This window comes from Eurytemora carolleeae, unplaced genomic scaffold, assembly GCF_000591075.1.
Source record: "Eurytemora carolleeae unplaced genomic scaffold, Eaff_2.0 scaffold28, whole genome shotgun sequence".
Classification (NCBI taxonomy): Eukaryota; Metazoa; Arthropoda; class Copepoda; order Calanoida; family Temoridae; genus Eurytemora; species Eurytemora carolleeae.
Genome location: NW_019396147.1, coordinates 385819 through 409631, shown reverse-complemented (window position 1 = coordinate 409631; position 23813 = coordinate 385819). Strand labels below are relative to the sequence as shown.

General features: G+C 33.8%; 5 protein-coding genes across 8 annotated transcripts in view; 1 reads left to right on the top strand and 4 right to left on the bottom strand.

Moving 5' to 3' along the window:
* Positions 1-161: 161 nt before the first annotated feature.
* LOC111696400 (uncharacterized) lies at positions 162-11644 on the top strand. Its single transcript, XM_023465995.1, has 9 exons — positions 162-268; positions 687-930; positions 1524-1690; positions 1967-2105; positions 2861-2958; positions 3694-3808; positions 4667-4800; positions 10841-10954; positions 11492-11644. Exons 2-9 carry the CDS (start codon positions 691-693, stop codon positions 11529-11531), a joined length of 1047 nt encoding a protein of 348 aa, XP_023321763.1. The 5' UTR covers positions 162-268; positions 687-690; the 3' UTR covers positions 11532-11644.
* LOC111696401 (RING finger protein 212B) lies at positions 5179-10844 on the bottom strand. 2 transcript variants are annotated; one of them, XM_023465996.1, is made up of 7 exons: positions 10629-10844; positions 10362-10446; positions 8992-9176; positions 8366-8474; positions 8170-8248; positions 7500-7676; positions 5179-5543 (listed from the first exon to the last, which is right to left on the bottom strand). In XM_023465996.1, the coding sequence occupies exons 1-6, from the start codon at positions 10809-10811 to the stop codon at positions 7541-7543; spliced, it is 777 nt and encodes a 258-aa protein (XP_023321764.1). In that variant the 5' UTR covers positions 10812-10844; the 3' UTR covers positions 5179-5543; positions 7500-7540. The 2 variants fall into 2 exon arrangements, with proteins under 2 accessions (XP_023321764.1, XP_023321765.1); XM_023465997.1 differs by having other exon boundaries at positions 8170-8251; positions 8369-8474.
* On the bottom strand, positions 11572-16188 carry LOC111696399 (aladin). Its single transcript, XM_023465994.1, has 7 exons — positions 15529-16188; positions 14644-14733; positions 13926-14142; positions 13459-13538; positions 12917-12999; positions 12392-12807; positions 11572-12256 (listed from the first exon to the last, which is right to left on the bottom strand). The coding sequence occupies exons 1-7, from the start codon at positions 15606-15608 to the stop codon at positions 11768-11770; spliced, it is 1455 nt and encodes a 484-aa protein (XP_023321762.1). The 5' UTR covers positions 15609-16188; the 3' UTR covers positions 11572-11767.
* A 1085-nt stretch (positions 16189-17273) lies between these two features.
* Positions 17274-22863, bottom strand: LOC111696397 (ankyrin repeat and LEM domain-containing protein 1). Of its 3 annotated transcripts, none has more exons than XM_023465991.1 (6): positions 22777-22863; positions 19685-19779; positions 18739-19606; positions 18358-18532; positions 18225-18297; positions 17274-18131 (listed from the first exon to the last, which is right to left on the bottom strand). In XM_023465991.1, the coding sequence occupies exons 2-6, from the start codon at positions 19758-19760 to the stop codon at positions 17320-17322; spliced, it is 2004 nt and encodes a 667-aa protein (XP_023321759.1). In that variant the 5' UTR covers positions 19761-19779; positions 22777-22863; the 3' UTR covers positions 17274-17319. The 3 variants fall into 3 exon arrangements, with proteins under 3 accessions (XP_023321759.1, XP_023321757.1, XP_023321758.1); XM_023465989.1 differs by lacking the exon at positions 22777-22863 and adding an exon at positions 21624-21817; XM_023465990.1 differs by lacking the exon at positions 22777-22863 and adding an exon at positions 21680-21817.
* Positions 21868-23813, bottom strand: part of LOC111696398 (uncharacterized) — a gene marked incomplete in the record, with an annotated part of 3072 nt that continues 1126 nt past the window's right edge. The window contains 1 exon segment of the mRNA XM_023465993.1: positions 21868-23676. Within this exon segment, the coding sequence (XP_023321761.1) occupies positions 22788-23676 (889 nt within the window).

Here is a 23813-nt window from a genome sequence, read left to right as displayed (position 1 = left end):
TATCGTGTCTGGTGTCGGTGTATTATAATGTTCTAAGTCTCTCCGATTCTTCAAAAGTTTAGATAAGCTATAAAACATCCGAATGAGGTATAATAGTAAAGGTTCTAATCTAAGGCAGGATAGTTGTATCACGTGACTCATGACATTGGGAATCTGGTTTGTGCCCAAACTGTTGCTTAGGTCTGCATACACTGTAAACACACCTGGTTCTGGTCTATACACAGTCTTCTCTTTAAAAACCATGATAGCAGAGATATAAACAATCAAGGTAATGTTTATACCTAGATACAGTGTACAGAGTGATATACATGCAGTGATCTCATATAAACTTATTTCATGTTCTAAAGATAGGCGGAAGTTAACGAAATTTTCCGAACAAAGAATATTGAACCTAGAAATGGTCAACTCAAACTCTTTGCTGTACTAAATGTACATAAAAGAAAAATTTTATTGTTTGAATTAATTAAATAATTATACTTTTTAGCATTGTCTACTTGATTACTAAACTACCTGAAAGAAAAATATTTGTATACTTACATCATTACATGTGTTTACGTTTATGGGACTTTACCATAAAAATAGGAAATCAATGATATATTTTATATAGACTTTGCACGAATAACATATGTAGTAAAACTAAACATGAAGATACAAGTAAAGGATTTATTTATAAAATGTTTCTGCAGGAAGATGGCCCGTAGCTACCTGGATGGAGATGATGGCAGACCTTCCCGACCTGCTCGGCGCGCTGAATCCCAGCGCACTCTTAACCAAGGATACTCAGCGCATTATGCAGAATCTCCTGTTATCCGACAGGGTGGAGAACGTGCGTCTCGACGCCCTGGACCCTCGCGCAGTTCAACTTTACCAAGATCTGAGGCGTACAGGTCTCCATCTAGGCATAGTAGGACTGCAGCACAACAGGGACAGGTATATTTAAAGAATCTCCAATGCTAAAATTAACATATCAAAAAAAACGCTTCCTATAAAGAACGCTACCATGGCTAAATAAATTTAGTCTTTGCCACAAACTGATTTTTTTATCCCTCTTTTTTTGCACCCCAATGTCACCTGGGAAAGATAGGGATCCGAAAATTTGAGTTTGTGGCAAAGACTCAATTCTTTTTTCTTATTTCCTATTCTTACTTCTTAGATGAAAAATATTGATTTTAATAATAAATTAGATCATTGAATGAGAGAAATGGCGGATTCATTAATATATTTAACAATATTACATTTGCATTACTAAAAACTGTTAGAACATACATGATTAACAAGATGTTGCTATCTAGATCTACTCATTATGTATTTTCCCATATTTGCATCATCAAAAGTTACAAATAATAATCAGTGAAATTTAATATGAAATATATTGCATTTGCATTGCAATACATCCCCGAATTGAAGGTAAAACGATGAATGTTTTTTTTCAATATTGCTCCCATGTTTTAAAAACATAAATATGTATATATAAAACTGATGAAAAAGCAATATTATTTTTTGAATTGCATTTTTTGATTTAGGTTAGCAAGGTTACCAGATCCCGGTCCTGGGGTGCTCGTCCTCCCGGAGTAGTTGTTTACAACAGGAACGGAGAACCAACAGGAGTAGAGAACCAAGGATATCAAGGTTCAGCCTCTAGACCCGCCTCAACCATAGGAGTAGGATACAGACCAAATACAGCTCTCAGGTATAATCCATACTAAGCACTTGCCTCAAAGTTAATATTCTAATCCCTAAATCCTTTTAACCCATGATGATGTAAATCTTTACTATTTTAAACTATGAATTTTGTTTCATCGAATAATGTAAATGGAGAGTAACTTTAGATTAAGTGTATAATCTCTGTAAATGGAGAGTAACTTCAGATTAAGTGTATAATTAAATGGAGAGTAACTTTAGATTAAGTGTATAATCTCTGTAAATGGAGAGTAACTTTAGTAGAATCATATATACTTTTGTATAGTGGAAAAAGTTTGAAAAGCAGTGGAACTGGAAGGACTGGATTGAGTGGAGCAAGTACTCATAAATCCAAGAATACAATGAAGGCAGGATTAGCTGTAGAAACTATGTCAGCTCCGAACCCCTTCTGCCCAGACACTAAGGTATGATTAGTACTGGATAGAGTATGATGGATTATTATTGTTTTGATGTTAGGCTCCATATTTTAAAACAAATGATGATTGGCTCTTAAAAATGTTAACCTAAGGAATCAACTTCTTACCGCAAACTCTGTATGGTAATTCCTATATATATGCAACCCAATGTCAAGTACCTTTGAAATTTTAAACTATGAATTCTGTTAGGTTTAAAATTTCAAAGATTTACACCAACAGGTTGCAAAGATAATGAAATAAGAAAATTTTAGTTTGTGGCAAAAACTCAATTCTTTTATAGTTCTTTAATTCACTCCATGCCCATTTGGGTATCAGTTAAAGTTAAGGCTAAATGCTGCATTATTGTTTATTACTCTAAAAGCTATTGTATAGATTTTTCAAACCCGAAAAATTTTTAATTTTGATATAATCCGGATACAATGGGAGTATCTTAAAGTCTAGATCAGGTCGGCTACTATTTCTGGATTAACTCGATGTGCAGACACATAAGCTGGTCCGTAAAGGCCAAAGTTCAGCTATGGAAATATAAAGCTATACTCAACTATAGACATTTTTCAATCCCGTTGAACCACCCAGTATTATAGAAACACTTTGCGTCTGAAAAACTTTTTTGATTTTATGATTGAACAAAACAATGTAAATTAAGGAAACATGAATTATTCATGTACATTTTTTTAATCGTCACATTTCATTTGATATCTAATATGAATAACTATGGATGAGTTTTAAAAAGTAATTTCTAGGGAGTTTGCTGTCTTATGATCCTAACAAACCTTGCTCTTATTCTCATCTGTATTGGTTTCATCATAGTCCTGCAGCTTACAGAGCCTCCGGTCATCTGGTAAATATAGGGGAGGGAGGGAATTTTAACCAAGGCAATTTTTTGAATTTTTTAAAACAATTATAACTAATCCAAATTGTATAGGTTGATATGCTTCAACCAGTCATGAAGCTTTTTAAAAAAATCGTAAAGGAGTTGAGTTTTTGTCACAGACTCTGATTTTCTTATCCTTATATCTTTGCATTTGAATGTCGGAAACCTTGGATATTTCAAACTATGAATCATTTTAGATCAAATAATGATAGTTTGAAATATTAAAGGTTTACACAATCAGGTTGAAAAGATATGGCGATTGTAAATTCATAATTTGTGGCAAAACTCAGTTCCTTTCGTTTCTGGGTAATGATAAAAACTGGCTCATTTCACGTTTAATTTTGACAGAAATTTAACTACTTTTTTAATATTCAAATTTTGATTTTTCGCAGATTATTTGTCCATATGAAGTATGAGACACGTACACCCAAGGATAATAATTTTAGGAAAGAATTTATAGAGATTATGAAAAACGATTTTTAAAGGTTTTCCGGAGAAAAGGGAGATTTATAACTGGATTTTTGATGAGACAGCTGTGAGCCATGATAAGCCAAGGAGATGCCGATTATAAGTGTCGATTGTGATGTGTTGTTTAATCCAATCCGGACCATTCTAGGACTTAGTCCTAGTTACTATATACTTTTAGTATTAGTTTTTTAAGTTAATCTATTATTAATTTTTTTTTAAAGTTCTGTTGTTTAGGAATATTGGGATCGTGATTCTTGTGTTTGGATTTATCACCCTGTTCATAACCTTGATCTACTGTATGTGTATCTGCCAGGATACAAACTTCAGGAGGTTCAGGCAACCTGCTACGGTAGGTTTCATTAAACCTTATATTTATAATAATATTTGTGTGTGGCTTGCTTTTTATTGTATCTGCTAGCAAATCAAATTTTTTGGCCTGAGGCCGAATTAAAAAATTTGAGCTGCGCCTCAAATTTGAGACGCGGCTCAAACATGGTTGGTTTCACTTGAAATTATTATAAATGTTTCATGATTTAAGCCGGCGCTCAATTTCAGTGACGCGGTTTAAATTCTTTAAATTCAGTCTCGGGCTTATTATATTATTGTAAAAGCCAATAGTTTATTGATAAGATTTCGCCAATACAATAATTAAAAATGTATATTACCAATTTAAAATATAAAACTTTTGCTTGGAAATCTTTTCTTTGATGTGGCAAAATAGATGATTGGATAATTCAGGTATATAATTGAAGTTGTTCAACATTAAAAACTAAATCAAAAAAATTATTTGAACAAAGAAAGATAAAAAATGGGAGGGTTATAATGTTGCAAAGTTGTACGGTCATATCTATCTGAAATCAATATTTTTTTTGAAGAAAGGAATTGAGTCTTTGGAACAAAATTAAATATTTAAACCTCAATATCTTTAGAACCGGATGTTGTAAACCTTTGATATTTCAAACTCTGATTATTTGATCTAACAGAATTCATAGTTTGAAATATCTAAGGTCTGTAACATTTGGTTCTAAAGATATAGTGATTAGAAAATCAGAGTTTGTGGCAAAGATTCAATTCCTTTATACCGTTAAAAACTGGAGAATTAATTCAATTCGTTTTAAAATTAGTTCAATAATTTTTTTCAAAGGATTCCAATTTCCAAGTTTGAGGATGTTTTTATAAACATACAATTTACATTAAATACATACAGGGTGAGCTGTATTGGACCCATCACTGGCAGAAGAACTTTACTATCCCTGATCTCGGAGCAAACAAGTCTACGGAGAAGTGGGTTGACCAAGACAAGTTTCCGGAGGATGATGATGTCAGTGATACTTCCAGCAGGTTGGTTATTAATACAATATTTTCGGTTTTAATACTCAAAGAACTTGAGTCTTTGCCAAAAAATCAAATTTTCTAATCCCTATATCATTGCAACCTGATGAAGTATACCTTTGATATTTCAAACTTGCAAAGATATAGGGATTAGAAAATAAGAGTTTGTGGCAAAGACTCATGATATCTTTAAAATAAAATTGTTAGGTTTCCAAATTATTCTGCTAACAAGAACTAATCTAATTATTTCTGTATGATCAGAAACCAATCAATACATGATCAGTGACAGATACAGGAATTTTTTAAAAATGCATTTTCATACATTTTAATAAAAAAAGTTAGAACTAACTTTTTGTTTGTCAAAATTTCCTTTACATAAATAATTTCCTTAATATAAATTATTTATTGATATTTCTACCAGTCGAACAACATAATACGAGACATTATTATTTGATTACATAGCAATATTACTTTCAAAACATAGCATACTAAGAAGCAATATCTACATAATTTAAAAATCTGTTCAAAACAATTTATCTAAAACTATTAAAAATAAAATAAAATGAAACTGATAAACAATATTATATGAAACACATTAAGGATAATTCTTAATTCATTTTATAAAAATAGGAAAAATGAAACTGCAGAATTTTGTATTAAAAAGATTAATATCATCGATCAACATTAATAACTTTCTTTCTTACTATTCTCCTCTTTCCAATACTCCACAGTAGTTTATTAGAACTCAGTCCCTACAGTATACATAGTATTAACATTCAATCTTGCAGACATTAATTTATCTATTGAACATCTATTTATCTCTTCATAAATTTATTCATTAATATTCATCCATTCAACACTGTACTCATCCTTTCACCTATTTATTGAACATCCATTCATCTATTCATTTATTTATTTAACAATAATTATCCTAACATTTATCTTTTCACCCTTTCATTTATTTATTAAATACTATATTCATCCATTCATTTATTTATTCAACACTTATACAGGGTGTCCCAAAACAAACTGTGCAGTAGGGTATTAGTTACTGAGGAACCAATTTTTCTTCAATTTTGACAATCAAGGTGTTATTAGAAAGCTCTATATTTCAGTTAATTTCATGATGTAATTTTTTTCTTGATGGCCGTACACTAAATTTTTTTTGTTACATCCAATTCTTTAAAGCGATTTCCCAGATTTTTCAAATTTTTGATTTTCACGTCTCATTTTCATTCGTTCATAAAGTATGAAAAAATTAAACGATTTTCAAAAAAAAACTTCAAATTTTAAGGTTTTTTTAACTGAAGTTTCGGATCTGCGGTCATTACTTTTGGAGCTAGAGCATTTTTAAAATAAAATAAGCAACACCAAAAAACGAAAAGAAAGCTATGGGTACCTTCGTACGAACCTTGCCCAGACCAGAAGAATAATTTTTCTTCTTTTTTTCTTTTTGAAATCAGCTGATACAATATATCCACAGCTTGCTTTTTCAACAAAATTTTTTTATCTAACCCACCTGGGCACAAAAATAAAACGGTTTTGGGAATCTGAAAAAAACTTTTTAAAAAATCATAAATTTAATTAAGAATATTTTTACTTTTTAAATGATTTTATGCCTGAATTTGTTAGTGGTCCATTTTTATGATAGGTTTAAGAAATTTGGCCAAAAATATTGAAATTTTTTAGGGGGCCTTTTAAAGGACTGTTTACGCATAAAAAGATTTGATCTTTAAGGGGTCATTTTGGGAGGTCAAATTATATAAATGCCACACAAACATCGTCATGGGTATCTAAAATGACCACTTGTAGGTCAAAAAGGTCCATAGTGCCGTCGACATTTATGTTAGTGACATAAAAATAGTAAGAATGGATTCGCCATGTGGATACCCATGACGATGTTTGTGTGCTATTTATATAAGTTGACCTCCTATAAATGACCCATTACAAATCAAATAACTTACAACATACATATATATGTTGCGTATAGCCGGCCAAACGGCTGGACCGATTGGGCTGAAATTTTATTGGACACTCATGGTTGGTCGTGTTATATGCTAAAAAAATATAAACAAATTTTCATCAAACTTTAAAAAAAATATTTTCCACGGCCAACGCCGGGCCCGTCAGCTAGTCATTTAGAAAGTAAAAATATTCTCAACTAAATTGATGATTTTTTAAGAATATTTTTTTTCGTAATATCAGATTCACAAACAAAATTAATTTTTGTGCCCAGGTGGGTTAGAACATTTTTTTGTTGAAAAGCGAGCTGTGGATTGTACCAGCTGATTTCAAAAATTTTGTGGTTTGGGCAAGGTTCGTACGAAGGTATCTATAGCTTTTTTAATGCTTTAATTCTTATTTTTAGATTGCTTTGGCTCCAATAGTAATGATCTCAGATCCGAAACTTTAGATAAAAAAGAAACCGTGAACGAATGAAAATGAGACGTGAAAAATCAAAAATTTGAAAATTCCGGGGAATTGATTTTAGACTTGCGCTCAAAAATTGGTTGTAACAAAAAAAAAGTGTATGGGCTAAAAGGAAAAAAATACATCATGAAATAACTGAAGTATTGAGCTTTATAATGACAAAATGGTAAAAATTTAACGAAAATTGTTTCCTCAGTAACTAATACCCCCTACTGCACAGTTTTTTTGGGACACCCAGCATACACTTTTATTCAAAACATGTTTATAAGAATACTTACGTGTTGTCACTGTTTAGTGTTTATACAAAGGTTAGCATAGGTTAGTTCTTTGTAATATCTCCAGGTTGTGTCAAGGACTGCATGAAACTATTGATTGTATCGTCTCCATCTTGGTCAGGTTCATACCGTCCTATCTTGTTATTGTGCCAGCCATGGGGAGTCTTTAAAACAAGAAACCTACAAATATCAGGATAAATTATAAAGCCTTTATTGTACTTATGTCAAAATGGACAATTTGATGCTTTATTTTATATTGACTAAGTATAAAATCATGATTAGGATAGATTAGGTTTTGTTTAAATAACACGTTTATTTTCTTTAGTCTCAATTATGATTTTCAACAATGTGTTTATTTCACAAATAGTCGGCTCAAAATGGCGACCGTATTTACAACGACTTTTTATGAAGGTTAAAGAAACTGATTTTATAATCTTTATACCTTTTCAGCCTGATGTCGTAGTCTATAACCTTTAATATTCTAATCTATAAATTCTGTTAAATCAAATATTCATTTTAAAATAACACTTTATAAGGTTGCAAAGTTATAGGGATTAGAAAATTTTGGCGATTGGTTTCTGTGCATCTGTAGATAAGGAATACACAGCTTATAATTTTATTAAACTGGGCTAAGTGTCTATTTTATCAAGATTTATAGAACTTATATTCTGACCTGCTTGCCCCGTTTGTATTCGAAGGACTAGAAGGATTAAACAGTTGTCTAACATGAGAAGGTTTGCTTCCATTACTCCCTGAATTCTCAACCCATCCTTAAACGATCTAGGGAAAACTATTTCTTGAAATATAGTTTCTACTTTACTTCTGTTTCCCAAACCAGTGTTTGGTTGGTATAAAAAGGCTTGGGTTTCCTGTTGAACAGTTAAGAATGTTTGAGAATCCAGATTCTGATGGAGGACGAATATCCATTCTCTGATACCGAGATTTATCATCATCATTAGAGCTCCCACAAACTGAACCCTGACAAAATGTTCTTTTTTAAATTCAGAAACTGGTTTTCCTTTCCGCATCACAATTAGACATATATTAAACATACAAGCATATTAATCTAAGTGTCCCTCACATAAGCTGGTAAAATTTATCGACTTCCTCTGTTGCAAGATCGGACTAAAACTTATGTGAAATTTTAAGAACGAACTGTCGGGCCCTATCAAGGACGATCATAAGTGTAACATACAAGCATACACACATACATATCGATCACAGCTTCACAGTAAAATGTGTATGAACCACATATATATTGAGATTCGGCCTGGTTTCTTCAACTAACATTGCTGCCAACTTACGTTTTATAAATTCTGTAAACAAAGTCAAGTTGATACACTTATTATTTGGAAAAAGGTTTTCTATCCGTAATCTATTTAGTCTAAGATATAGATGATAAAAAAATGATTGACTCCGGTTATATTTTCCAGTCATGGAGTCGCGGAACGGATAATTACTTCTAACCAACTCGCATTCAGTTATCATTCATTACCTTACTGCTCCCTGATTTAGTCATTAAGTTTAAACGCTCCTTCAGAGCTAGCTCCGCTCTATCCAGCTTTATCTCTTTATCTTGAGCAGCACTCAACTCAGCTGTCTTCTTCTCATTCAAGGCTTCCAGTTTCTTCAGTTCAGATTTATATCTCTTTAACTCATTGGACAGGCGGTTCATGTATCCTAGCTTGCATATTTATTAAACAGACGGTTCATGTATCCTAGCTTGCATATTTATTAAAACATTGGACAGACGGTTCATGTATCCTAACTTGCATATTTATTAAAACATTGGACAGACGGTTCATGTATCCTAGCTTGTGTATTTATCAAAACATTGGACAGACGGTTCATGTATCCTAGCTTGTATATTTATTAAACAGACGGTTCATGTATCCTAGCTTGCATATTTATCAAACAGACGGTTCATGTATCCTAGCTTGTATATTTATCAAAACAGACGGTTCATGTATCCTAGCTTGCATATTTATTAAACAGACGGTTCATGTATCCTAGCTTGTATATTTATTAAACAGACGGTTCATGTATCCTAGCTTGTATATTTATTAAACAGACGGTTCATGTATCCTAGCTTGCATATTTATTTAAACATTGGACAGACGGTTCATGTATCCTAGCTTGCATATTTATCAAACAGACGATTCATGTATCCTAGCTTGTATATTTATTAAACAGACGGTTCATGTATCCTAGCTTGTATATTTATCAAAACATTGGACAGACGGTTCATGTATCCTAGCTTGCATATTTATTAAACAGACGGTTCATGTATCCTAGCTTGTATATTTATCAAAACATTGGAGACGGTTCATGTATCCTAGCTTGCATATTTATCAAAACATTGGACAGACGGTTCATGTATCTATAGCTTTCATATTTATTAAAACGCTTTTTAAATACATTTGCTGTGCTTAATTTTTCAATAATGAAAAAAAAAATTTAAACGTTCAAAGTTTTTTTAAAAACTTTCTAGAGGCTTTACAAAAATCTGGGAAGTCTGACATGTTTTAAATATATAGTATTCTCTAAAAGTATGATTTAATTCGAATCATTATGCAAAATTTTGTTTTAGCACTTGTAGAGTGGCAGTTCAGATTCACAACGGTACCATTAAAAGCTTTGTCTGATCAAGATTTGATAATAATGTCCTCTATTTAAGTAACTAACGGATTTATTTTGTAGATACCATGGAGAGGATTGTTAGGGTGAAAGTTAAGCTAGACAATCGACGATATCTTCCGCATAATTGATCAGTAGAGTTAAAAGATACCGTTATGAATCGGTCATGCACATCTTTTTAACTAGTTATGCTCATGTATATTGATTTTATATTGATTGGTTTATTACCTAATTTATTTTTTTCCTGGAAACTCATTGACTTGAAAATAACCTTTAGATTTTTCATTGGATCAGAGAACAGCTCTGTAACTTCCTGTAAAAACTCAGAATTTTTAAAAATATATTATTCATTCAAAGGCCGGGGATTGGGTTTGAATGTGTGGACCTCAGTAATGGCAAAAATAAATGGACTGAATTTTTAAATTGTTTTAAGATTTCGAAAAACGTTTTTTCTTATTTATTCTTGATTTTTTTTATAAATTCTTGAAGGTTTTCCTTTGGCGTGTTTGAATTTAGCTCCAGGCTTCTGCACTTGTTCTTGCAGGCTTTACATTCACGGTTCTTGAGCTTAGGAAGACACTTCATGCACACAATTTTTCCACAGCTTGAGAAGTTCAATCTGACCCGACGGTCCTCCTCCGGAGATACAAAACAGAGATTGCAGTGAACCCAAGACATAATTTATCTGATATAAATTTGTATTTCAGGGATTATCCGCGACTGTACCTGGAGTCAGACTATGGTCAGAGAACGGATCGAGAAAATGATCTTGACACTGATCTTGAACGTGTAGAAAGAGCGGAGAAATCTCAACCCTCCAGGTACCTGTTCTTAAATCCCAAGTATCAGAATAATAATCGTTCTGACTCAAATTTGACTCAGTCATCAAAATCAACAGTCACTGTGAATTGTCATTATCTTTGTTTGAAAACTAGAAAATTTCTCTGCAAGAATTAATCACTTGGTGGATTTTATGTAAACCATTCGCGGATTTACACAATTCACACTTATGCAAATTGAGTTTTATTATCTCGATTGCATTCACAATTTTAATTTTAAAATGTGCTTTGATTTAATCTTTGCATTGATAATATTTTAGGAATGTTGAAATGTTGAAAATGTAACAACTAAGAGCACTGATACTTTATCAGTAGCCATCTGAAAGAACAAAGTATTTCTTGCAATCGTCCATTAGGGTTCTTTCGACCTTTCAGTTACTCGTTTAATTGTATATGAAGCAATCTGTATGAACCATTTTTTCTCTAAATTAGAGCTTCTTGCAATTTAATTATCCTTCCTATCAACATCACATAAAACATAGAAAATAGATATTTTAATAAATAATATTAATATTTCAGATACAGAAGGGAAAGAGAAGACTCTCCTGGAAGATATTAACCATGAAACATAAAGTTGAACCTGTGCCATTAACATGTGATAATTATCTCGTCTAATTTATTAACCATTAGTTAACAAAATAAAATATATCATGAGATCACAATAAATGTAAATAAATATTCTTGTTTTTGGAACAATTTCATTAATTTTTTACTGAATATTCCAATTTTCTGTGTAACCCTGGGCAGTGGTAAACTTAAACATATCTAATGTCTGTTCACTGTGGCTAGAACAATCTAAACTGTGAATAGTTCCGGAGCTTTTAATATTTCCACCTTGGTTGCTTGAACACCTTCAGGAGAGTATAGAAGAGGACAATGCTGTATGCGTCCTGATGACCAACCAATAGAAATTACTCCTCCTCCATCCTTGAAATCAGACTCAAACTCTACACAAGTCGGGAACTCTGTTCCCTCCCCTCGGATCCAACTACAAGGAGTTAAAGATAGCGTTCTTCCACTCCGGGAAGAGAAAATAGCTACTAGGGATGTTGAGCGGAATATAAGAGCAAGACGGTTTCCGGCAGGTTCCCAAACTATATTCTGAACTAAACCTCCTCCTATTACTTCATCCTCGGAGTCTACAAGAACCTCGGAGAGATCTAGAACTGGAACTGCGGAGTCTAACTCCGAGATAAAGGATACAGAGTAGAGAATAGGTTCATCGTCCGTAGCAAACACAAGATGGTTGCAGTCCGGAGACCAGGCGACACAACTCACTCGTGCCTTAAATATTTTGAAGATTAATAAAATATTTNAAAATTTATTAAGAAAAACCGAGTTCATTCTTAAAAGCATAAAACTTTTTCAATTTTTTCAATAGTTGCTCATTAAAGTTATTTTTTTAAATTGTGTCCATACCTCTGCTCCGGGAACAGTCCAACGATCAGGTTCCCAAGATTTAGTGTTCCACACTCGGAATGTTTTCCCCGGAGTTGCGGCAAACAGTTTAAGTCCGTTGTGTGACCAGCTGAGCAGGCTTACACCACCTCCACTCACCCGTCTCACAGCAGCACACTGCTCACTCGCTACACTCCATATAAGCATGGCTGGATCAGCCGGAGATCCAGACGCTAGTAATTTACCGCTAGGATGCCAAGACAGAGATGTGACCGGAGCATGTCCTGGTCTAGTTAGAGGACGGACACAACTGGTACTAGGACGGGAAACTACACTGGCAGGATCTAGTGTCCAAAGCATGATACCAACTCTACAACCAACTGCTAGTTCAGCTGAACCACAAGGTTTCCAGGATAAACAAGATATCCCACGCTGTCCTGAATCAATATCCGTTTTTCTTATTTAAATCATAGAAAGGCGCCCACGTACATTAAATATATAAAAATATGATATTACAAAGAAATGTATTCAGGAAAAAACGGATTCCTGTGTGTCGAAGAATAGGTTTAGTGTTGGCTCCGTTTCCTCCTATCCTCACACAATCATCACGAGATACAACTGCTAGTTTCCTAACAAACCCTTTAATTTATATATATATAAAACCTTTTACTTAACGTAAAGGTAACCAGGAATCAATCCTGTAAAAAGAACAGTTCGTAAAAGAACACCAAACTTCGGATTGCATGCCCATGAGCCAGCTCCCATTAAAATTAATTAGCAACATAAATATTTCATATGTTCAATTTTTTTTACTTTTTTAAAATCCCGAAAAAAATTAACAAAATTAGAAAAAGTTGAAAAAATCTAAAGGTCACTTTCATTCCCGTCGGTTCTTTCCTCTTTAGTATGAAGAGTAGACTAAAATGTGAACTTTAAATAATATTAGGTGACGAACACAAAAAAACTTTTTTCCTTGAAATTAAAGAAAAAATTGCTACTGATTTTTTAACCTAAAAAGTAGTATATACAAAAAACATGCGTGACGGAAATAAAATGTTGAATGTGAATCTGAATTCAGGGTTTGTTTCCTAGTATGTGGATGCCAAGCTATACATCTGACAGGAGACTCAAACCAATCCCGGGTTAAACAGAAGGTTGACAACATCTCCTAGTGTCAAATATACAGGGTTATTCACAAAGGATAAGACTGGAAAGACAACTTAAAACTCGTACAATATGATGATCCCAAGGATTAATTAAACTTTAGTCTTCTGCTTTGAATATAGTTTTTTAATGGCTTATTTAATAATTTGGCAAAGAGAGAAAGCTGTTTACAGTTGCAAAATATCGTGAATAAAAGGAAACAGACAGAAAAAAATCCGTAGTCGTCTCTGAAGTCTTATCCTTTGTGGGTAACACTGAATAATCCTAGCACAAACTTATTCAAATTAACGGAAATATATATTTTCCACTTATCATTTCATATATCACATCTTTCACAATTTACATATTCTTATTTTATGAATATTTTACCACAAATATAATTGTTACTTACATCAGCTGAGAGTCTAAGGTGAGGATATAGAAAGGTTTGAAGACTGGACGGTAATCTCCAGACGGCCAGTAGTACTCCAGCAAACCAGGAGATCTGGGAGTTAGAGCTCTTTGTCAGAGAGTCCAGGAGTCCACATATACCCTCTTCTCTCCATAGAGATACTAGAGCTACTCCTCCGGTCTCCTGCTTCGGTAGGAAAGCAGATTTAATGGTTTCTCTAAAATATTCTATATTCATCTAAAAGTCTGTTTTTTATTCTATCAATTAAAATCAGGACTCAAGAGGATTCAAAAGTGATGTCAGGCGTTTGTGACGAGCGCGCCGTGTATCTGCACCTTGGAGGTGATGAGGCACACTCTTCTGTTTTGGTCGGCAATGATATCAATACAATGAAGACGACTTTTTATTGAAAATTCTTTAATCACTAACAAGCATTTTTCAAGTTAATCAAAGAGAAGCTGTTAATTGACAACTTCTCTTTGTTTAAGTCTTTCTGCTGTTCTACAGCTTGATAGAAATCAAAATTTAATTAAAAAGTCGTCTTCATTGTATTGATACATACGATGACGACTGTAAGTGTAGGTATAGAGAATTCAATTTGGTTTACAAATACCAATTATTTATGTAGACAAAATATTATGGTGACTCATTCTTTCCGAGGAGAAAATGTTTGAGAAAAAATTATTAAAACTAAACAATTCTGATGATTTCATCTTACTTGCTGTATGAGGGACGGATTGACTCCGTATCCACCTGGAGTAGGGGATAGGATTCTACCAGTTTCTCCAGGATAGGGTGCAAATACTCACTTCAGGATAACAATTAATAACAATAATAATCCCATAAAAAAAAACTAAATAATAATCAAACCATTTTTAAACTTCAATACATTCTAACATTTTTTATTTTTAAATACATTAATAATCGATAAGTAAGCTATAAATCTATATAGCTAAGATGAGCTTATAATAATTGAAAGAAAATTTCAAATTTACACTGCTGAGTACACCATTTAACCTTTGTTGAAAAAAATGGTTTTATGGGCAGGATAATGCATTTTTTAATTTGTTTATTAGTAATCAAATCTATACTATTAACATTTAAATGAGCTGTGGTTTCAGAATTAGAATAGTTCCATGAGTTCGATCCATTGAGGCAATATTTGTAAAATCTTAAAGGGACTGTAAGCGTATTCTTAAGTGACCCTCTATACAATGATGGTGATGCCCAATTCACAACGGTACTCTTAAAAGCTCTGTCTAATCAAGTATGAAATATTATATAAATATTTATATTTTGAAAACTAATTATTTTCAATTTTGGTTTCTCTACAAAAGTGAATTGTCCAATTTCTAATGCAGAAAAACATAGAATTATTGGAATATAACATTTTTAGCACTAGAAAAACAACAACATCTAACATCTTCCACATTGTTGATCAGATTAAGGTTTCAAGGGTACCGGGCATTGCCATCCTTGCATGTAAGGTCACTTGAAATTATGATTACAATCCCTTTAAGCGGTCAACATATTTTTTCCACTTTTATAATTAAGAACTTAGAGCCGAGAAAAGTCTTCATACTCGTTGAATTAAATCTTATTCCTGAAATTTCCGTCAACCTCGCATAAGGTGGGTCCTGATGTGGCCGGGGGCATATTTTGAAGGCTTGGATATCCACTCATTATATCTGAAAGGTTTTTTAAGTATTGTATGTCGGTTAACCTGTTTCAATAGAGTTAAAATAAAACAAAAATTGTGGCGGTCAACCGTTATTTCAGTAACCTTTTAAAGCTCAGTGGTACCTTTCAAACCTAATATCATTATTAATGGAAATTTCTTCTTGCGGATTTATATCGGAACCAACGAGCAAAAAATTACTGAGATTATTTCTTTTACTGAAGGTTTGAAGGTTATCGTTGTGAATCCATGGTGACAAAATCCTTGTCACCGTAAACGCCCGGAGTGTTAGTGTTTACAATTGCAAGTCCACTGATTTTTGGCTCTCTTCGTCTTTTTAGGGTCAAATAAACTTATATTTACAACCCTTTTAGACCACGCAATTTAATAAAAAGTTGTACAAATGCAATCAACGAACAAAAAAAGTTTATTAAAACCATTAAAAATATGTATAACAAGCCTTTTTGCTTTCTTGCTTTGCAAAAACCGTAAAAAAAATTTCGTTTTCAAAATAATAATTCTTTAAATCTATAATTTACATATATCACAATTCTGAGAAATTCAAGGTCCGCGTACAGGAGAACTCAAAGCTCTGATATAAAAAGTGTATGCACAGCCATGAACACACAGGAGAGAGCAACCCACGGACTCAACCTTTCTCCAATCCGAGCTAGTTTCCAGAAGGTTCCCAGAGGACCAGTTTTCTGTCTAAAATAGGGTTAAATTATCATCTCATACTAGTCTCAGGGTAAATATTTTATTGAAAATAATTTCCCCCGACTTGCTTGGAGACTTTTTAAATATCCTTCTATTTTTAGTGCCATCCGTTATTTTTGTCAAGTCATTTTTTTAAATGAACAATCAGCATACTGAAATGAAACCCCGGGTTCGCTTTCATAAAATTCTGATAGAAATACAAGATATACCAATATTGGTTCGGTCTCTTTTTAGATCTCCCAATAAATCAAAATCTCGGGTATATAAAAAAGAAATGAAAGCACTGTGTCCAAAACTGCCCTCCCCCCATTTATACAAATATACCACGCTTACCTGTCCAGAATACTCGGCCAAAAAGATCTGACATATGCACATGTACAGATCAGCAGAATAATAACTGTAAGAAGACTCTGAAAATTAAATAGAGCTGACATTTTTCTTCTGAAAAAAAAACTATAAAAAATATTTTTTGAATATAAGGAAATTAATAGATGTGTCATTTACTTTTTCATTAACTTATGTGAAAAAGAGGTCATACAGGATTTAAGGATAAGACTTCAGAGACGACTGTACGGATTTTAATAAGTGGTGTTCTTACATTCATGGTTCCTGTCAACAGTTTGCTTTTGGACCAAATCAGACAGAAAACTAAATTTTAATAGAAGACTTTTTAAAGAATTGTAATTAAACATAGATTTAAATCAACAATTGACATACAAAATGTATGCTATGTTTTCTGTCAACAAAATGAGTATTATGAGTTGATGAGATTATGGAACTTAATAGATAACCCTTAAAATAAAAGGAAGTCAAATAAAAACATAGCTACTATATAAAATATTATAATAAAGTGTTTACCTAATAAATATAAATCATATTTGTGATTTTTGACAAATAATTCATGAATTGATTAGATCTTAGTTGGCATTGTGGCACATAACATAATACTTACATAGTGTATAAGATATATAGATATTATAAAAACATATTTTGTACAACTTATTTTGTTTTCAGATCTACTGAACGAATTTGTCGTTCTCCTTCTTGTAGAAATATTTTGAAAGCTCTGTAGAGAAGGAAGGTTCCTAGTTGCTGTTGACTATTCTTCTCCCAGGTTACCGCAGGACCATAATAATCTCCTGGTTTAACATTACTCAGGTTATCTAATCCTATAGCATCTATCATGGCAGCTTCTCTGGTAAACCCCTCTACAGCTATACAGTTATTAAAGACCTGGAGAGAAACTACGCCGAAACCTGCATCCCAAATCTCTAGGATACGTTCAACCTTGGAACTTTTCTTCCGGGAAACGTTTCGTTTGCAGGCATCATACAAGTGCTGGAAAGGTCTGGAACGTGATCCTTTACCGATATAAAATATAGAATCAATAAAGGTTTTCCAGAGATCCTGATCCCCCCAGCTGAAAACCTTGAAGGGAAGGTTTTGACTTTTTCTAGGATCTAGGAGAAGATAGTTAAACGAGGATTTACAAACAGACTCCCGAGTTAGGAAATTAATTCCTTCAGCCAGCTCAGGATCAACACAAACAAACCTATCCGACATTTCATTTTCAAGTTTCCACAACTTCTCCCAGTTTTTTGTAATACAGGAGACGTTCTTCAGGGACTCAGCTAGAGGGTTCGGATACTTCTCCGTTAAATATGCTCCAGGCACAACCAAACCAAGCCGGAGTTTCTTTAACCGTAGTAGATATGCACGCTTAGTATTCGACGTTATTGGTCCGGTCGGAAGTTCTCCAAATCTTTCCAGCTCATGCTTGATCCGGCTTGAGGAGTAATCAGACATGGAGCCTAGGAATAGTGACATAGAAATAAATTGTCGAAAATAAATCCCCCCATAAAAATGTTTTACCCTCCAAAAAATAAGCATTTAATAAAGTTTACCTAAAGAGAAGTTGTTGGATCTATCAACGGGTTCCTCTGCTCCCTCTTCAAGAAGATTTAACAACGCTTCATCCTTAGAGTAGTTGAGTTGAAAGAAATTGTAATTTTGGATTTATATTTTATAATTTGTCACCTGCATAGCTAATCCTAGTAGCGAGGGTAGACGCTTTTCCACCAGTTCAAGTCCAGTGCTAGAATCCTTGATAATATACTCCTCGCATACAGATAGAGAACTAGTGTTAGCTAGACTTATAGCTAGAGAGTTTATACCTGTACACGCTGAACTAGAGGATTCTAGTGTAGAGAACCTACAATTTTACAAGATTAGATTAATGGAAATAAAAAAAAAATAAGATTAAAATAATTTGAGTATCAATTTAAACAAATATTTTTCGGTCCTTAAAAATTCGAGGGTGGGCAAATTTTTTTAGATTACCAAAAAATAGGCAGTAAAATTTCTTTTAAACACATAGACTGTACAGAAGATAGCTTTTGAATATGAAAATGAAACCACCTTGACAAGGGTAGATTAGGGAGAGGTAACGTGTTGGTAGCCTCAATGGTCTTGGAAGTTTTTTTCAGAGGTGTGGCAGGTTTAGTGTTAGTTTCAGCCTCCAACAAAATTCTACGTTTTCTTGAACTAGCCAAGGTTTGGCGGAGGTAGGATTTCTCTTTTCTAACCGGGGTGTCAGATACTGATTCAGGAACAGAATCCTCTGCGATATCATTGCTTGGATCCATACTTTCCAGGAACTTTGAAACTTTGTCCTGGTATCCGTCCTTGGTCAGATGTTCTAACCGTCTTTCACAAGTTCTTGTTTTCGCTGAGTAAATGTTTGGAGTTTTGAATCCTATTTCTTCAAGTTGTTCCGCCACCTCAGCAATATCCTCTACTATCCCGGACATATTATTTTGATCGGAATTGATGCCAGCTCCTGTTATATCCGCGGAGAATATCTTTTCTATCTCTCGGAGAAAATCTGTAGATTTACTTTCTTCGGAATTTTCTTTCTCCTCCGTCTCATTTTCAAATATATATCTGTTAAACTTGACAGAAACATGAGCCTGGTTTCCTAGCAGAAGATCAATAATATCCTTTCTACCCTCCTCCTGTCCTACCTCCAGAGCAGTTTTATCATTAACATCTCTCCGTCTAGGTTTAGCTCCGGACTCCAAGAGAAGAGAAACAAGTTCATGTCGGCCCAACCTAGCCGCCTCGTGAAGAGGAAGTTTACCTCTAGTCTTCAGGTTTGGATCTGCTCCGTGTAGAAGTAAGATCTGAGAGATACACAAGGAAACCTTAGCATCAGCTAGCAGTACTGCGGCTAGAAGGGGAGTATGCTTCTCATCATTAATCTCAAGAACAACATTTAAACAAACCCCTGGAGAAACATGAGATAAATAAATGCAGAAGATTGTTAATCACTTTATAAATAAATAATCTCTTAAGTATATCCAACCTGAGCTGATTAGTTGTAGGACGGATTGAATATCTCCGAGTTGGACGGACTCTAAAAATTTCTCCTCCAAATCCATCTTTCAAATACTCTCCAACCTTTAATAGCAATTTGTCAATTTAAATTTCAACATTATTATTTTATTTTTAGGATCGATTTTTCTAAAAATATTATGATTTCCAAAATGAGCGCCCGGTTCTACTAGACGAGTACTTAGCACCTAGATATTGTCCAACTTTTCACAAATAATTCATTCATCATTATCGAAAAAACAAATAATATTTCATTTAGTAGAATCGGGATCTGTCTTGGAATTCAACCTTCATCTGTTTTTATTTTACAAAACTTGTTAACATCAATAAAACTTTATAAAAGCTACCACGGACTAGCCCGTCCTTCAACAAACTTTGAGAAAAAATATAGATCTAAAAGCGACGGTGACGCCATATCTGTCTATTCCCAAAGCCAAATGAAGAGTATTATTTGTTCATGGTGCTTTTATAAAATAGGAAAATGGAAACTGTTGCAAAAATATCCTGACTTAAAACACAGTTTGCCGAAACTAGGATTGACAAAAACCAAGAAAATCTACCAGTCAGTGCAGAGTTGGGGTGGGGGGGGGGGGGGGGGGGTTCATACTAATTTTTTCCGAATAATATAGTTTTTCACATTTTTTAAGAACTTTGAAATACATGCGAAGTACAGATTTTTGAAACAAGACAATACTCGTAGTGCAAGCAAATCTGCAACAAATCCTACGAAATATATCAACAAAAATGTATCTAATGTTTCAACTCCTCATATTCTATATTATGAACAACATTTTTGAAAACAAAATTGTTTAATAGAAAGTTTCATTTTGCCACCTTTGTAAGATTTGGTAAGATGTGTAATGACTATTTTGTAAAAGTTAGCTCAGAGCTCTCATATTAATTATCAATTGATTTTTATGAAAAAGAATAGACTAAACTAAATTCTAAGAATTTCCAAAATAAACTAATTTAGTTTTAAATGAAGACATTCCGAAAAATGCTTCTCCGCAGAATTTCTTCTGGAATTTTTGGTAGCTTAAGACTTTATTACAAAAATATTTTTGCATTTGGTTCCCTTCGTTTCAATAATTTCAATCTAAAACATGAATGAAACGCAAATAATTTTTTCTCTAGTATTGCGTAGATTAACGCTAATCCTGGTATTTTTTAATCACCCTGTAGAATCAAGGGAGGTTGTTTTTCAAAAGAGGGGCGTAAGGTCCAAGGCACATTTTTTAAGAACTAGCAGAACTTCTTTTTGTAGGAAAATTACAAATAAATTCTGAAAAGTGTCTTCAGATCATAATAAACATATTTTGTTCTCGTGTCAGGATATTTTTGCATTTAATCCCATTTTCTGCAAGGATTTCAGCTTAGGATACGACACGAAGTGAGTTGTATAATGTATATCGTATTTACTGCAATGAGATTAGTACATATACAGTACATATACCCTGGTTTGTGTACTTCTCAGACACTGCAGTACACAAGATAATATTACGTCCATGGTTTACAATTTCGTCCGAACCAATTTGGGTCCGTGAAGGCCATACAGAAGCTTTCTTGATGCTGTAACGAATATTAAACCATTTACATAATTCTACCCCCTACATGCTGCACAGTGTACAGATCTAAGTGTGAATTGCTGAAAAAAAAGACTACGTTCGAATATTTTTATGTTGAATAGTCGCATAAACTTTTTTCAGTATGTCAATGTCACCCTCAGGGGCTAGGTTTTTCCTAATTCAGGTAAGACAGGTTCCGTCCTTATTTTTAAAACTTTTTTATGGTTTTACATAACGTAAGGCCTTCATGATTGATTCGGAAGATATTGGAAACCCTAATTACATCCCACTCTCTAGAATCCTATTAATGAGATGCAACTGTTTTTAAATCCATGAAGGACTAACCTGTATTAGGATTCAATATATTTTCCAGCTGTTCGGAATCAAGATTAAACTCCAACCTTGGAATGGGTTGAGTTCAGTCTTGATTTCTCTGGATTGTTCCGGGTTTTGGGTTGAATACAGTTTAAAGAATGGTTTACATTCTAATTTAGAATTACAACCCGCATTTCTGACGCCAAAAATTTCTTCTTTAGAAGAAATTTTGTGCGTGCTATTCTCTTTTTACTCAGTCTCTGGGACGAGTTAATTTTCTGAAACAGATAAACATAGAGAATAAGGAAGAGAGAAAGATAAAGGTTGAACAAACTAAGAACACATCAACCCAGCAGACATAATACAATTAAGTTAAATTAGAACATTTTCGGATATTTCTGATAGTTCAATATTAACTTTAAGTGCAAATTTTAAAATTTATCAATCCATAAAATCGTTTTTAACAAGTAGGATCTATATGATCCTCCACTTGACAAGGAGAAACTATATGATTCTCCATTTTACAAGGAAAAACTATATGATCCTCCAGTTAACAAGGAGAAACTGTATGATCCCCCAGATAAGAAGGAGAAACTATATGATCCCCCAGATAAGAAGGGGAAACTTTATGATCCTCCAAATAATAAGGAGAAACTATATGATCTACCGGTTAACTAGGAGAAACTATATTATCCTCCAGTTAACAAAGAGAAACTATATGATCCTCCAGTAAACAAGGAGAAATTATATTATCCTCCATATAAGGTAGAAACTATATGATCCTCCAGTTAACGAGGAGAAGCAATATGATCTTTGAGTTAACAACCTGTGAACAAAATATGGTTCTCTAGTTTACAATGATCCTCTAGTTAACATTTCATTTTACAAGTTGAAAATTCTCATGTTTGTTAATTTCGTTTTAACTATTTTCAATTAATCTTAAATTTAATATAGGCTTCACGACATTCTTTAACTTTTTCTATTATTTAAGATAAATTACCATGTATGTTCTTACAATTGTTATTCAGCCACGAAACTTTTCGATTCATAGAAAAAGTGTGTTTAATTTCAAAAAGAAATTGTTTTGATCTAAATTTCACAATTCACAGTTATTTAAACAATTTCTAAACTACTGGGTATTGAGTTTAATAATTTTTACAAAAACATAGAGACCGTAAACTACCTCAGACAAGATTACATCTTGCTGTAGTCAATGATTTTGACCGAAGTCTCAGGCTGACCCAGCTTCTCAACAATCAGGTTGTGTGCGTCTCCAACACAGTGCACAGTGTATGCAGTATCATCCGAGAAATCCATCTGACAAATTTCACAACGATGCTTCTTCAATACTGAAACATGACCAGCAGCCTCGCCAACATTCTCCATATGCCTCTTCCCCTGCATATGTTTGTTAAAATTTTCCAAATCTGTCATAGTTACGCTGCATACGTCACATGTCAACTTTTGATCCGCAGTTTCGGCCATTCTTTTCTCCTTTTTCTTATGATTTTTTCCGTTGAGATGCGCTTGAAACTGATCCATAGCTACGTTGACGTTACAAATGTCACACCTGGATTTGTTGGACCCGGTCAAATCCATTTTACTTGCTCTAAGCCTAGATGCGTGGCCTTTACCATTCAAATGGGTGTCGTAAACCTGCTTAGTTGAACACGAAACATTGCAAACTTCACAATGATTTAGCTTCATATTTACAACTGTAACTCCATCTCCAATCGACGGTTCTTGTTTGACAACAGCATCTTCTACTTTACGCTTCTTGGGAGCGGATCCAGGTTCAGGAAACATCTCCTCAAGTAGCTTCTTTACCTTCTTATCGTGAGCTTTCCCATCGTAGTGAGATCTAGAAACTGAGGGACCGTTGAGGGGTAGAGAACAAACATCACATCTAGAATCAGTACACTTCTCTAGTATAGATGCAGGTAAAGGTTTATCGTACTCCTGATGCCAGCGGGAAGGAGAGGGTTCTCGAGCACGCTTTCGAGATTGCTCCTCAAATCCATTTACTCCACCTCTGCCCATTCCTTTCGACTCTCCGAACCCCCTTCCCCGACCTCCTCGTCCACGATCCATTCCGCCACGTCCTCGATCCATTCCGCCACGTCCTCGATCCATACCGCCATGTCCTCGGTCCATTCCACCCCGACCATGATCCATTCCGCCTCCTCCTCGACCCATCCCACCCCGTCCACGATCTCTTCC